Consider the following 16,187-nt stretch of genomic DNA (forward strand, 5'->3'; position numbering starts at 1 on the left):
GCTATTGATGGATGGACGAACGGACGGATGGATGAATGGGCTCAAAATGCCTAATGTATGAAAAGAATGCTAATCTCATTAGAAAATGAACGAGCATACAATTTGGCGTTGCCGGTGCCTAATACTCAGCTTCCGCAAGTCGCGAACGTAGTTTTACCATTTCACGAGGTCGCGGGGTCGAATCCCGGCCACGCCGGCCGCATTTCGATAGGGGCGAAATACGAAAACACCCGTGGTAATTAGATTTAGGTGCACGTTAAAGAACCCCAGGTGGTCGAAATTTCCGCAATCCCCCACTACGGCGTGCCTCATAATCAGAAAGTGGTTTTGGCACGGAAAACCCCACAGTTTAGTTTTACCATTTGAGGAACAAGGATGGTCGTTCCCTCAATTATTTTCTTGGGTATTTGAGCAATATTTCTGTTTATAACGTCCTAGTTCAGAAAAATGTCTCGCCGAGTCACATTAACGGTGTAGGAGTAGAACTTTTTATTTATTTATTTATTTATTTATTTATTTATTTATTTATTTATTTATTTCAATACCTTCAAGGCCCCAGCGGGACATTTAAGAAAGGAGTTAAAAAAAGAAGGAAGGTCTAGCCATAATACAGCAAAAAGAAAACATTACAAAAGAACAGCAATAAGAAGCGCAATTTAATGTGAGTCGTAAGAACGCCACACGCAACCAGGCAGATTATTCAAATACATAGTTTTGCGAGGCGGTTTTAAACAAACAAGCGCCAAAAACATTTGCAACCGAGGTGGGAGGTGGCTCCGATCACTGGCCGTCTTCGTTATAAATGAGTAGAAATACGCATTCATCCGGCAGTATGGAATGCGTACCTTATGGCGATGATCTGTGCGAGGTGATATGAATGATGACTCAGAAAAAAGATCACTTTTTGTTAACGATTATGTTAATAAATCTTGTGAAAAAGTAGCAATCGGGACAGTTTTTTACGAAGGGAAAGATTCGGAAGGTTCAAGGTACTTTCCATCATAGCTGCTCTAGCAGTGCGAGTGAAGTTAGCTAATATAAAACGGGTGCTGCGATTTTGTAGCGATTCTAATTGATTAGTAAGGGTTTTAGGACCGGGTCCCATACCGAGCTTACGTATTCTAATTTAGATCACACTAGGGTTTTTAAAGTAGTAGCTTTAATGAAGATGGAGCCGTAGAAAAGTTACGACGCAAGTAACCAAGCATGCGGTTAGCATTGTTAACAATATGATCGACCTGAAGTTGCCATGAAAGATTACCAGTTATATGAACCCCTTAATATTTATACGTCGTTACTTCTTCAAGTACAGAGCCTTAAATATGGTACACACTAAGACTCACGTTAGCAGACCTGTAGGAAACAAGCATAAATTTACATTTGTTAGAATTCAGTTTCATCAGCCAAGTGTTACACCAACAAGATACATTATCTAAGTCACATTGTAGTATGGATGGGTCTGGAACGGAAGAGATTACTCGGTAAATAAAGCAGTCATCTGTAAAAAGTCTGATTGTGGAGTTAATAGAGTTTGGTATATCATTAAAATATATTAGGAACAATAACGGCCCCGGCACTTAACCTTGAGGCACCTCTGAGGCAGCAGAGCATGACGAAGAATCAGCGTTGTTAGCAGGGACACAGTGAGTTCTGGTACGCAAAAAACTCTCGACCCATGAAAGAATGTTAGGGTCAATGTTCAGTTTGCTGAGCTCTAAACAAAGTAGTTGGTGATTAAAAAGATCAAATGCTTTCTAGAAATCTAAGAATATGCAATCAATGAATAGTCCCTTGTCTAATGCATCAAATAAGTCATGGGTGAAGGAGATGAGCTGCGTCTCCCACAAAAATAATTTACGGAAACCATGCTGATGAGGAAAAAAAAACGACTGATTTTCAAGAACCTTAACCAAGTTAGAATATATTATATCTTCAAACATTTTACATAGATACTTGTTAGCGATATCATCTGTAGATGGTGGCGCAATAAGTATCACCAGACTTCAATATTGGTACAACGTTACCCACGGTCCAGTCCCTGGAGAACTGTCCCCATTCCAACGACTGCGTAGACAGTTCACACCAGTAAATGGAAGAATAAACACTTGTGTTCTTTAAAAATTTGGAATTGATGTCAATTCCTGAAGGCGCGGAAACCTTTAGGTTACTAATTGAACTTTGTACACCAAGACAGTCAAATACAATCGGGTCCATTAAAGGATTCTGCGCCAGGCAAAAATAGGGGATGGAAACAGATGATCGCGGAAGAAAAGCTTTAGAAAAGGCATCATTAAGCACTCGAGGACACTGCGATGAAGGAATGGCAGCGCCGCTGCTGCTGTCATTAAGAGCTAATGTTTTATGCTCGAGACCAGCAATGATGTTCCAAAATTTATGGAGTCATTGATCAACAATGACGGAAGCATGCTGTGCTAAAATACATGCTTGGCGTCTTTCAATGCTTTCTTATATTCTGTAGCGATGGCTCCATATGTATCCCAGTGATAAGGACAACCGCTTGTTAGGCTCTGCGAAAAATTCGTTTCTTTTTATTTAAAAGACGTTTTAATACCGCACTGCACCATGGAGAACAATACTTGCCTGATATGACGCGGAAAGCTATGTATTTATGCATGAGATGGTCGACTTTTTCTTTCAAAATCCACCAATTCGTTTCCACAGTACAGTTACCAAAGTTTGGCAGGTGCTCAGCTAAAAAAAAAAAAACCCTAGTTCTGCATTTATCGAAGAAAAATCTGCTTTCGAGTAATCTTTGATATATTTGGGATCAGATCCCAAATGCCTGTTAGTGCTTTTAATCTCAAACTGGATAAAGAGTGGTTGCTGAGGCCCGGCAGAACGATCAGTGAATTAACTAGATCGGTAGACATAAAACAAGATCGAGGATATTAGCGCAAGTAGGTGTGGTACGGGTCGGCTGGGTAATTAGCTCAGAGCCGAAGTCTGCGCACAAATTTATGACGCCAATCGTATCAGGTGACAAATCCAGAGTACAGGGCAATGCACCGGTCCAATTTGTTTTTGGCAGGTTGAAGTCACCAGATAAAAGCAATAGTGAAGAAGGAAATCTGACCGAAATTCCGTTTAGTAGCTCACGAAGATTGCCACAAAATGACAATGGGACATTCGGAGGGTGATAGCATACGCGAAAGATAGTGTCTCGATGATTGATGCCTATACATGCGCATATGATTTCGAGAGAGGAAACAAATGACACGTGTGAAGACTGCAGTTGGTTGGCCACCGCTTTCAGAACATGTCCTCCTTTCTGTCACCGTGGTTACACCGATATGTAGTGAAATGTTTTTCGCAGTTAAAGTTTTCATAATTCGATATCTTGGAATTCAGCTAGGTTTCAATGAGGACCACAATGTCTGCACTACACGTGTCGAGAAAACTACCCAAGTGATTACGGTTATTAACAACACTGCGGATGTTAGAGAACAAAACACATGTGTGCTTTGCAGAGTCATGACTACAAGCAGGTAGCTACGCAGAGAGCTGATCAGCTGGCAGGCTGCTACTTTCAGGGCTGTGTGATGATGCTTCGTTATTTATGTGATATTCAAAGACTCTATCGGATCCAGAAATGTAGACATAAAGCCTATTTTTTATGAACAACTAGTTCTGACGAAGAGCAAACTTCTCTGCACTTGCTGTACAAATTCAAATAGTTTGTATATTATATGAAATATATTGTACATTATATGAAATATTTTAAATTTCCTTCTGTAAAGGCCGTAGCGCCAAAAGCGAAGACACGGACGGAGACACGACGACTGGGATGAGCGCTGAACTACCAACAACACGACTGTGAATGGTTCACGAAAATATACGTGCTGTGCGAGCCAGGAGTTATCACCTGCGCATGCGTTCACATGTGCATGCGCATCCTCATGCGTTCACCCTTCACAATTATGCTGGAGAAAGTTCAGCACTCGTCCTTGTTGTCCTGTCTCCGTCCGTGCTTTTCTTTTCAGCGTTTCCGCCTTTTCATATACGTACCAACACGCCCAATTCGCTACATTAAAAATTCCTTCTGTTGTGATTGTAATTATAACCTGAGAAGTGCCGAAGGTGTCGCCGATGAAGGAATATGATGTATCGTCATATTTTATCATCCGGTCACCACTGGCCCAAGATTGCGTCAGTGCCAAGTGAGTCATGCTTGCCCACATACAAGTGAAATGGTTGCCATCTCTTGAAGACGAAGTAGCTACCACTAGGCTATTGTGTAGCATACAATCCTCTAAATATTTATTTACACAGGGCTGGTCTAGCACCTTTGCCAATTTATCTTCTTCTGGAAAGAAAAATGAGAGCATAGAACGTTTTATTTTTTTCCCCTGTCGGCCAATTATTATCTAAAGAAAAAGAGATTAGACACCCAGTTTTGTCTTCTCAGATTTGTAAGGGTGTGCAAATATACGAAATTTCAAATATGATACATGCAGCCATGCTATTTGATGCGCGTTCTCTCCGATAATTTATTTAAGAATATATGAGTAACAACAATACTTATGGGAGTCTCGAGGGAGGCAGAAGAATTATTGGGGGGCTATTCAATCGATGCGGAAATGATTCTGCAGCAGGATAGCTGCATATGATACGCAGAGTATTGGTTCCTGAGCGAACGCACGACGCAGGTAACTTCTGCTCAGTAATTTCCAGTAATTTAAGAAGAACGGCTAGCTAGGCAATCTGTATAAAAATATTGACACATCTACTTCTTTATCGAGTGACCGCGTTTCATCGTCTAACAAATGTTATCGCTCAGCGCAGGACGCGCCTGCGTGTATCGGAAGTGTTTGGAATGTCATCGATGGTTTTACCCGCTGTATGTTGTCAACGAACCTCTCATGTCCGTTGTTTTGCGATCCCGAAGATTGTGCATTGCCGGACCGACACGCGGGGGAGGCAGTTCGCATACACAGCTTCGCTGGTCATCCTTCTTCACAGGGTGGAAGGGCACTGAGTTTTTTTTATAATTTTCTCTATGTAAGACACTAGCGCATGGTTGGGCAGGAGAACGAACGCAGGCGTGAAAGCACGCACAATTTCCCGAAGCAACGGATGGTTCCGCTTATTTCAGCAATTAAGTATAATCTTGAGCTTACATGTCTAAGTGATATCTGAATATTTGCGCCGAATATAATAAGTCAAAGCCCATGCGGTTTTGAAAAACAATTAAAGAAGGCATGGGGGTTTTATTTCGGAAGCGCACAGGGATCTTTACTTTATTCGTTAAATTACTCTGACCACAGCAGGGTAGAAATAAATACAACGAAACAAAGAATACGCATGCACGCACTCATCGAACAGCAGCCGCGCTGGTTTCACAGTAACCAGGATCAATGATATACGCGGCAAGCCGATTCGTCGATCTGTCCGAACGAGCTGCACATACGAGAAAACACAAAGGCCGTGTTTTTCCAGGAAGAAAGGTGCCGAAGGGCGCAATTCGTCGAGCACGATGTACCGAGAACAACGGTGGCCACTTTCTACTCAGTTGGACCAGCGCCACCAAATGGAGGGGGAGGCACGCTCACGTCCTAGCAATCACCTGCTGCGAATTTCGGCTCAACGGTTTCGCCGTAACCCATCCAATTAAGGGGCCAGCTTTACGTAGGATTAACAAATCAAGTCTGCGTACACTATGTCTGCCACGCACAGTTAGCGGCATGCGATCGTCGCATTGCTTCTGCGCCCACTAAATGGTGATTTCTTGTCCAACAGGCAGCGATCACATGCAGCCATACTGTCGCGGAGACATATCGATACATTCAAGTAGCGCACTCTTCACTTTCAAAACCGTTAGCACCTGACAGTCGCAAAAAACAAAATATCTCCGCCAATCCACTCTTGTAAAGGTGGTCATGGAAGCTTTAATAATGTTCTAACTAATGTAGGGCAACTTGTCAAACACTGATCCCATGATGGACGCCCATTACGCCCATTGCTCTTCAATGTGATATTCATTGCTCTTCTAGTGAAGGAGTACATGCTTACGCCGCGGCCGCTGTGTAAGCACGCATCCGATTCTTGCGTGCGTACGTGGGAGCCTTGCGTGCTGCTCTCATGGTTCTCGTTCGTTCGAGAGAGCGCGAGGCAAAATAGTTTCCCAAAATGGCAGCGTCAAAGGCGACCAGCGGAAGGCTGTACTTTTCTATGGCCTACGATTTGGCTTTGCTGCGTGAAGTGAACGCGCAGAAACCATTCCCGGATCCTGCACGGTGGGAATGCATAGCGAAAATAGGAACTTTGTTTTTGAGAAAGTGTTGAGTGTGTGCTGTTCGCGCGAAAGGCTCGACCTGCTTTTGACGCCATTCGTCGCAAATGACCATGTCAGCCTGAAAAAGCAAGTACTCGGTTTTTATTTTTCTCGATATGATTTGTGTATTTCATCCGTATAAGAAGTAGAGTCTCTTAAAGGCGTCAATATAGTTCGACGAAGCGGGAACGCACCCACACGTTACATCACGTTAGCGATAGATCAACAGCGTCTAATTCGACCGACGGTTCGATGTACTGGCGGACGCGGCCAATGCGCTCCGACGCGCCCGGCGTCTAACGCTCGATCGCTTACATACGTAGGCATTTCGCAGTATACTAAAAGCCCTAACGCGATACGCGCTCCTACGTTCCGCAAAGCACTTGCGTGCTGCGTACGTATTGTCATGGCGCAGTACTGAAACTGTCTATTGTCGGGGTCATTTGCTTTTTTTGTGGTCAAGTTTTAGTAGAAGGTTAAAAATACTGGCGTCCATTATATTTAGGGGTTCGATAGGTGGCCGCATAGAGTTTGTCACTACATTACCTAGAGGGAAATCTGGCGCTGCTGCGTTGTGGTATGCATGGGAATGCCGGTATATTGTGTATTCGGATTGGCATCGTTCTCGTAGAGACAGGACACCTTGAAGACGCGTTTGGCAAGTACCGTTCCGTCTGTCACAAGGATTCATATTCTACTAGAACAGCAGGTGAAAAGCTGTTTTAGCTGTATTATTACGCGAAAACGTGTTTTGTTTAATTATACGAACTTGTTATTGTGTGTACGACTACGTGTTACGTGAAAAGTATCAGCGGGCCGCTAAAGTTGGAGGACAGACGACAAGGTTCGCGCTCGCTTTGAAACAGTTGGTCGTGTGTTCTTGCTTTTCTTCCCTTGGTCATGCATCGTGGGTGAGTAAAGATGTAATATGCGTGAATGGAAACATTTTATGAAGATTTTACTTTGAGAACGCTTTATTTGTGTAGCCATATCCACGTTTTAGACGAAGCCTCTTACAACACCAGCCAACACGAGCCTCGCAGACACATATACCGTCATTCCCATGACGGCATGGTGCCCCCTAAAGAAACTCCCATAGACGGTGGCGCCAGATTACCCTCTAGGTGTTATATTGAGAAACTCTATGGGTGGACGCGAGGTATAGCTGGGTGTCGAGAGCGCGCCGTTATCGTATATAAACACGCAATGAAAGTAATCGTTAAACTGATTAGCCTTTGCTCTTTTTTCATCTAATGACAACGTCGGAGCTGAGGTTGGGGGTGCGCGGAAACGGTTCTAAAACCTCTGCGGGTTGTTTGTAATTAATTGTGGCATTGTTTCTTTAAAATAGTGTTGTTTTGCTTTAGTCACTTGTGTTTTTAAGTTTCTTATGACGCATTTTAGACTACTTTCTCTGATCGACTGCCCCCTTTTGTTTTGAGGGTACGCCGAAGTCTTTTTTACTTTGCGCTGAGCGTGAATTACATCGCGGGTAATCTATGAGTTTTGTTTCCATGTTTTAGAGTTTTAAGTGGAATGAAATTTTGTCTGCAGGCCACAATGACGGATTTAAACCATAGCCAAAGAGTATATACATTAGTTAATGGATCGGAGGCCATTCGATAGAAGCAGTGGAATTCGTGAGCCAGGTGGGTTGCTACGCTGGCGTCGTCTGCCCTGTTGAAATCGACGACGCCTCATTGAGTAGGCAATTTTGGAACAGCAGTGCCTAGTGGCAAGGTACATTTCGGTATGTCATGGTCGGAGAAGCCATCTATTACGAGTGTTTGACATTCATGTAGAGGAAACTGACCACTTATAAATATTAGGCCGAGAATGTTGTGCGCGGTAACCTGAGTGCGCGCTGGTCGACTTACGACTTGGTGAAGATTGAAGTTTAGCCTTAGGTCCGTTAGCGCGCCTGAACAAGGGGATGTGTAATGCACAGACACCCAGTCAAAGTCCGGGAGGTTAAAGTAGCCGAGCAGAATAACTCGTTAGTTGTGAACGTGGTTTTGCAGTAATCTCTGCTGAGCGATCGCGGGTTCTGTACCAGACTGAGGACTACGGTAAAAGCAACCGGTGAATATGGGTAAGCCGTTGCAAGTAATTTGCATGAAAACGGCCTCGGCGTTTGCGATTGCAGGTAGAGGAGTGAATGGCGTTGTGTTCTTTATCAACAAGGCCATGCACCCACCTCTGCTGAGTCTATCTTTACAGATAACAGAACAGTTGGGGGGGGAAGGGCGTGAATTCGTGATTGAAGATATCAGGGGTAAGCCATGTTTCGGTGATGCCGAAAATGCCCGGAGCATGCGCAAGAAGCAGGCTTTCAAAATCTTCCAATTTGTTCAGTATGCTTCTGGCATTCCCGTATTGTTAGCCCATTTCTTTTGCTTGACTGCGGGTTTGTGGACGGTTTCTTTCTGCCTTTCTTTGCAAAGGCATTCTTTCATTCTTGGATGTGTTCCAAGTAAACACACAGTCATTATTAAAAAGTTTATCGAAAGAAAGAGAGACCTTGTCCCGGCTTTTTCGGTTTCGTTTAGCGCTATCCCATAGCTTCTTTCTGATATCTCGACTTCGTTGGCTAAAATCTTCCCCGATTGAAAGTTTCGTTCCTTGAAGACTTTTGTAACTTATTAGTATGGGCATTTTCTTACTGGAATAGAAAAGCTCTAGGATTACCGGTTGTGTTTTCTCTGCCCCCATGTGGTTTTACTATACGGTGGATACGTTCAATGGCGTCCGGTTCCGGTTCGAGTATATCTTTAATTAGGTTGTGGTTGACAGCTAATTCAAGATCCTTGCTGGTCTCTCCTTTTTCTGTTAAGCCATGCACAATGAAGTTCGGCCTTCGGCTACCGTTCTCAAAGTCGTCAATGCGTTTTTACAATCTTTTTATAACCTCGTTTGTTGTCGCAGTTTCTTTTCCACAGAGTTCTAGCTTTTGTTCTAGATTGGCAATTGCGTTCAGTTTTTTGTCGATGTATGCTAGCCTTCGTTCTTTTATTGCGCTAATGTCTGACTTTCACTTGTTCGAGTATTTGCTTTAAATCTCGACCTAAGGTTGGTCTCAACATCGCTGCTCAATATAAGCAACTTTTTGATGAACATGCAAATACCCGCACATAAGGAAAGCCGAGGGCACAGCTGCACCAACAGAAATGGGTCGATAGAGCGGTACATGGGCCGTAACACCATCTTACCTGTACAGCGAGAGTGAATGAGTCAGCGACCGTCATTGCTGCGGTGCGACCGTGCCTAGTGATTCCGAGAAGTGGTGGAATGCCTTTTGTAGTCCCATTGCAGAGTGGCGCTGTCATCGCCGAGTCATGCGGCCAGCCATCCCAAGGCACTCCACTGAATCGACGGCATGTCGAAGGCAAGGTCGATCCAAATAGGTCGCGAAGCTCCGGGAGAAAAGCGGTTCAGAACAAATTGTCACCGACCATAGACTTCAGCAAGGGTGTTTATGGGAGCAGCGATTGAAGCACGACTATGCTCTGAAGGAACAAACATTAGGAAAGAAAAAAGCGTTCTTTAATTAAAGCGAGACACAGTTAGATATATTCAATGAAAATAAATTTCTTATCAATTTTATATATACGTGATGAGTAAAGAAACGACAACTTGTTTTTATTTTATCGATCATAATCATCATAATCAATAAATGCATTTTTTCAGCGCTCATCGTAAGAGGGAGCCTTGACAGCATTATTTCTTGCAACGCATTGTAGCTTTTGAAGTGTTCAGAAAGGCGTGCTCTTTCACCTGTTACAATACGCCCCCACCCGCCGTGGTTGCTCAGTGGCTATGGTGTTGGGCTGCTGAGCACGAGGTCGCGGGATCGAATCCCGGCCACGGCGGCCGCATTTCGATGGGGGCGAAATGCGAAAACACCCGTGTGCTTAGATTTACGTGCACGTTAAAGAACCCCAGGTGGTCAAAATTTCCGGAGTCCTCCACTACGGCGTGCCTCATAATCAGAAAGTGGTTTTGGCACGTAAAACCCCAAATATTATTAATACGCCCCCCTAAACATTGTGCTGTTTTGCTTGCCGACGTTTATCTTAATTTGGTGACGCGGGTAGCTTCATCGTTTCTCAACCTGTTCAGTCAAAAGTAGTGAGCTACGACTGCCAGAGAATTGCTTACTTTAGTTTTCGTGTGACTGCGCAGGCCAACAGGCTTGGCCTCGGACGATAGAACCAGCACTCTACGCCTAAAACTTTCGTCGGCCTTCAGAGAAAGTATGTTCTTTTCAGGGGGTGCGATTTCGACACCTGTACGGCTGACCTTTCCTTGTATCGCTTTCTGCGCTGAAAGCTCGAAACGCCCATCCCGTAGAATGGCGGGCCATTTAAATATACAGCTCTAATGGTAGACCACCAAAACATATTTCACGACTTTGAGAACAAAATGACGTTACTTTTGTTTTCAACGGATATTGCGTCACATTGTTTTTTGTTCCGCTGGAAGTGTTCCCTCCTAAGACGGATGCCGCTAAGCCCCATGAACTTTCATGTTTGGAACGTATGGGCTTCTATGGAAGCTTCGCTACGAGGTATAGTTACGTTGTAGAACGTGGCAGTATCGAGCAGCTGCGCAGGTTAGGCCAGCTCAGGGGATCCGGTGCGCACGTTATTCGTGGAAATCAGCAGGCCGATGCAAATCTGTACAACGAGAGAGAACAGGTTAGCGACCGTCATTGCTGTGATACTTTGTGCTAAAATCACTCTTACGAGCGATTCTAGCATAAAATGATGTTTGTAAATAAGGAACCAGGTTTGTTTAGATAATTCATGTTGTTCAAGATTGCTACAACATTATTTTTGCTTAAGGTATCATGTAGAGTGCGTGACGAAATACGTTTGCGAAGCAGAGAAACTGCTACACTGGCAGTGTATTTCCACAATCACAATGTTTTTTGTAAGTGTGAGAGTCGATCACTGCCATTTCTGACGCCACAAACTGCCATGAATCACCACTGCAACATCCCCAAACAATCTTTATTTCCCAACCTGCGTTGTTTTTCGGTGTCAACTGGCCGCGACTACTTACTCCGCAAATTACATTCGTGCAAAAATTACTTGATTCCTTGGGCGTGCGCATATGCGATGTACTTCCTATTCACGACAGAGCTGTTCCAGCGGATATTCAATTCGATGACATTTGTCCTAATAATGCAAAATTACTTCCACACCGTATTCTAGACGGTATATTACAAGATCATCTGAAGAACCTTCAAACAAACATTGTAATTGCGACAGATGCTTCACAATGTGAAGAAAAGTCAGATGTAAGAATATTTTCCCCGATTCTTGACTGGACATTTTCTGTTCGACTTCCAGATTTCATACCGATATTTTTAGCCGAATTCATGGCCGTAGTGCTGGCATTACGCAAATTACGACCATCAATTACGTCAGCCGTGATAGTCACTGATTCGTTATCATTGTGCTCATCCCTTACTGCTTCTGGTGATGCTCGCGTGATGAGAACATTTCGATCATTGGTACCTGAGTACTTGAGAAGCGTGTGTTTGATTTGGGTGCCTCCCCACAAAGGCCTAATTATAAATGAAATTTCAGACTCACAGGCGAAGGCATCGATGAGTGGCCCGATTCTTCCTTACTGCCCGTTGACTGCTCATGTTACTGCTGCTAGATTTCGCAGGAGTGTCATAATGCAGGCATTATCAGGCTCCGCAATTACGAACTCTGTGGATTACGGACATCTCCTAAACCCTTGGCACAGAGATTTTTGCCGAACACGGAAAACTGAAGTGTCCATCACGAGACTGCGCTGCCGTATACCTTCGTTAAACTTCTATCTCCACAGGTCTGGTCTGGTCCCCTCACCATTATGCTCATTTTGTGGCGAAGCGGAAACAATAGACCATTTCTTGTTGTCTTGCAGGCGTTTTTCGATTATAAGAAAACGACTACTCGAAATCCCGCTTCGCACTATTGGTCGAAATTTATCAGTGCCTGTGACCCTATCTTTTGGAGCCTCCATTATTGATTTCAGTCACAGAAATGTTTGCTTGGCAATCCAAAATTACCTCATTGAAATCAATTGATTTCCATGTAAGACTGATTGTTCTCCCTCCCCACCATAGCTTTCTTATAATTCTTATCTATTATTATTATTTTTTATACCCGATTTTCTTGTGATTATTTTTTTCTCTCCAAACACAAAACAACTACTTTTCAACTCGAATGTTCAATTTGGTAATTCCCGTATTATTATATTTAGCACCTGATTTAGGCACCCGATTCATGGCCAATCTCCCACTGTGGGTATGTGCCACGGCTATACAGGACAACAACAACAACAACAACAACGACGCAAAACCCGTGCCGTGTAACTCACGGACTGCTGGCGTTCAAAACAGCACAGGAAACCCTGTCTCGACGCCGCAAGATGACAATGAAGTGTATGGTGCCCTGTATCTGCCTTTTGAACGTCGCTACTGGAAATTACAAATAAAGCATCAGCGTACTAGAAGTTACAGCTTGAGTGATATTGTGAACAAACATTAGGAAGAACTCAGAAGCGATATTTTTTGTAGCTTGCTTGGGCAGTAACCAGTGTGTGTAATGCGGTCCTGTGCAAAGGGTTGAAGGCCAAAGACCGCATTTTCTTAAGTTTTTACCGGTTGCCTGGATAATCTCGTTTGAGTGCTCGGATAACGGGTCTGACTTTTGGCTTAAGGTCACTTGAAGGTCGTCGTCAACGGGAGCTAAAAGCATTCCATGCTTAATAATAAATAAGATTCGTGGGTTTTAGGCGTAAGAACCACGATGTGATTATGAAACACGCCGTAGTGGGGGACTCAGGCTCAATGTTGACGACCTGGAATTCTTTAACATGCACCTAAATATGCACGAGCGTTTTTGCATTTGGGCCCCATCGAAATGCGACCGCCGCGGCTGTGATCGAACCCATGATCTATCCTCGCAATTAGGCCTCTAAGTGTGGGAGTGGCATGCCATGTTGCATCCTTTTATGCGAAGCATATTACTAGAGCTCAACCCAGCTCCTCAGGCGTGGCGGTGTCGCCTTCAATACCACGTGACACCGTGACGTCACGACAGAGGAGAAACGGGGCTCCAACTCGCGCCGTCACTCGCGGCGTTGCCTTCCAGGCTGACCACGTGACACCATGACGTCACGACAGAGGAGAAACGGGGCTCCAACTCGCGCCGTCGCTCGCGGCGTCGCGGCGTCGCGGCGGTATATAAGCAGCTGCACCTGCCTCTGCTAGACACTCACGAGGTGAGATGCCTCTTGGAGACAGAGCTGCTCGTTGGAATGAGAAGCGAAGGTTGCGGCGTGCTACAGAGACTGTTTGTAGGTGGCTTTGCTACGGCGCAGCGACTACGCGCCCCGCATCGGACGCGGTAAGCGTCGAGCAACGCAGCGTTCGGCGCGACAACGAAATGTGCGCCTGAGCAAGCGCCGCACGCCTGAGCCGACGACACCGGCTTTTCTGCGACACGAGCTCCTTAACGCTGTCGCGTTAAAATAAAGGCTAGTATGCTTCGCATCCTGGGCTTAACCTTAGCTAAGCCACAGCCAGTTTTTTGCATGCCTGCATGTGTAGGTGTATGTATGCTTTCTCTTTGTTTTCATCTCACTCTGTTTCTTTCATTTCTCACCATCCTACTGGAGTAGCACGTCAGGGCTGCCGTTAGAGTAAAGGTATGTTCACACTGCATGTTAGCAAAGCGCGTATTTGTCGTAAAGCCAGCATTGCGCGTTACTAGCGTTAACATCGGAACAACGTTAACAACGTAACAACGTAGGTCGTGCACATTGTAAGTTGCATACTTTACGGTTCTTAGGACCGGCCAATCAAATCTTGAGCTGGTCAGTTGCGTCTCAGTGGATGTCAACATGGCGAAACCACCGAAAAATTCTAAGCGAAAGCACCAAAGAAATATGGGTGCCATTGCACTTCGAACAATGCACATACGCATACGTAGTCATGGCTGTTGCTGTAACTGTGGATGCCGGAAGTCGCGTCACGGGAAACTTAAAACCGAAACTGCGGCGCTTCTTGGCCACGTCGTAACAGTCGTATCTGTACGAAACGTAAAAGTAGCGGGCTTTCCAACAAACACGCTTGCGTGTGTGACGGTGGTTGCGTTCTTAACGTTCCATACGATTGCAGTCTGAACAATTTAGTTGCGCTTTTAGCATTTGTGCTTGCATATTTTGTGAAATATCTGCACATTACTTACGCAGTCTAAACGTACATTAACCAGTCTGGATATAAGCAAAATCTGTAAGTCTGGGAATGCTGCCCGTTCCTTTTTGTTTCTGACTTTGGACAGTGGCGTAGCCAGCGGCTGGCAGATCGGATACACACTGCTGCCTGTTTTACAATTTTCATGTTAGACGAAGATCCACTGACAGAATGTCTCGTCTAAGTTTGGCAACGCCCGACGTACCACACCATCTTGTCCTAGGATGCTATGTCATTTTGGCAGACGGAATGTGCGGTGCACTTGCTAAAGCATGAACGATATCTGATACACCTTGCAAGGCTGGTCCCACATGGCACTGCTCCATAACCAATAAGTAGCGTGTTGAACTTGTTCAGTTGTTGGAACTAGGCAGAACGGGAAACATGCGCCACATCCTTAACGCTACGTGGGAGCATTTCATAATTGTATTTATCGACAGTGGTTGAACAGGACACGTCGCTGGAGCCAATGTTTCGACAAGTCTTTGTCTAAACGTTAGTGTCAGCGACATTCCTTGTGTCGATCATTTCAAAGTCCATGTTTTTTGCGAACCCCTGTTCTATTTGTATTTCAGTTTTCTATTGTAATCCCTAATTTATTTTGACCGTCTGTGATTTAGCTTTTACGCAAACTCAATCTGTAACAAACGAGCCTGGCCTCAACAAAACGATTTGTTTTAAATTGACTTCAGTCAAAACAAAGGGGAGAAGAAAAACGCCGGCAAATCCCACACCCTGTGCGAATGGATGTTATGCGAAGCAGTGTGCGCGGAACCTACCAAGTCAACGAAACGACCACGAGGGCACCAAGACGTAGGCTGCCGTTTCATGACCTACATGGCACACATGAGATGACATTCATGTCATCACCTATGATTTATGTTCGTCATACACTCTTGTCATACACTGCCAATTTTGGTGCATACCCAGACGTAGGTGGCTGTTGGACATACATGATAGACATGTCATGATATTCATGACATGACGTATGAGTTAGGTTTGTCATACACTCTTGTCATACTACACCAATTTTGGTTCCTACCAAGTTCACGAAACGACCATGAGAGCAACAAGATGTAGGCGGCTGTTTCATGACCTACATGACACACATGCCATGATATTCATGCCATGACATATCATTTATTTTCGTCATACACACTTGTCATACTATGCCAATTTTGGCACATACCAAGTTAACAGACCACCATGAGAGCACCACGACGTAGGTGGCTAGATAGATACTGTCAAAGTCGCAGATGTCCGCCAAGAAATGATTCGCATTTAAAAGAACAACTTGTGAAATTATAGCAGTTCCCGGTTTGTTTACGGGTAGTTGTGGGGGTCAGTAACAGTCTGTCTTTAAAGGAACAGCAATACACAAATGCTGTGATTCTGGTACATTTCGTCGTATGCTAGATACGATAAAATAACCTGAAGCTGGGTGCTTACGATGAACATTTATTGTGGGTTCTGAGTACCTCGGACTGTTAGGACTCGGGTAGTGTTTAGGCCAAGGATCCTCCATGCCAAAGGGATGAGTACTTCCAGGAGTAGGAGTGAAAGATAAGGGGCTTATTTTACATTATTTACATATTGAAACAAGTAGTCAGGTTCTAGTCAGGACACCTCAGCACACTT

The 16,187-nt window shown here is 44.5% G+C and overlaps 1 protein-coding gene and 1 long non-coding RNA gene across 4 annotated transcripts in view; one reads left to right on the top strand and one right to left on the bottom strand.

Moving 5' to 3' along the window:
- LOC139060212 (uncharacterized) overlaps positions 1-16,187 on the top strand; it is a 228,066-nt gene that overhangs the window by 56,470 nt on the left and 155,409 nt on the right. The window lies entirely within an intron of this gene.
- Positions 1-16,187, bottom strand: part of LOC135902372 (uncharacterized) — a 92,585-nt gene that overhangs the window by 30,415 nt on the left and 45,983 nt on the right. For 2 of the 3 annotated variants that reach the window (XM_070539760.1, XM_065432387.2), the window contains exons 3-4: positions 10,870-10,968; positions 9,502-9,655 (exon numbers count right to left, since the gene is read on the bottom strand). In XM_070539760.1, the coding sequence (XP_070395861.1) occupies positions 10,906-10,968 (63 nt within the window). In that variant the 3' untranslated portion in view covers positions 9,502-9,655; positions 10,870-10,905. Of the gene's footprint in view, positions 1-9,501; positions 9,799-10,869; positions 10,969-16,187 lie in introns of all 3 variants that reach the window. The other variant, XM_070539759.1, reaches the window with a different exon arrangement.

The sequence above is a fragment of the Dermacentor albipictus genome, chromosome 5, assembly GCF_038994185.2.
Source record: "Dermacentor albipictus isolate Rhodes 1998 colony chromosome 5, USDA_Dalb.pri_finalv2, whole genome shotgun sequence".
NCBI lineage: Eukaryota > Metazoa > Arthropoda > Arachnida > Ixodida > Ixodidae > Dermacentor > Dermacentor albipictus.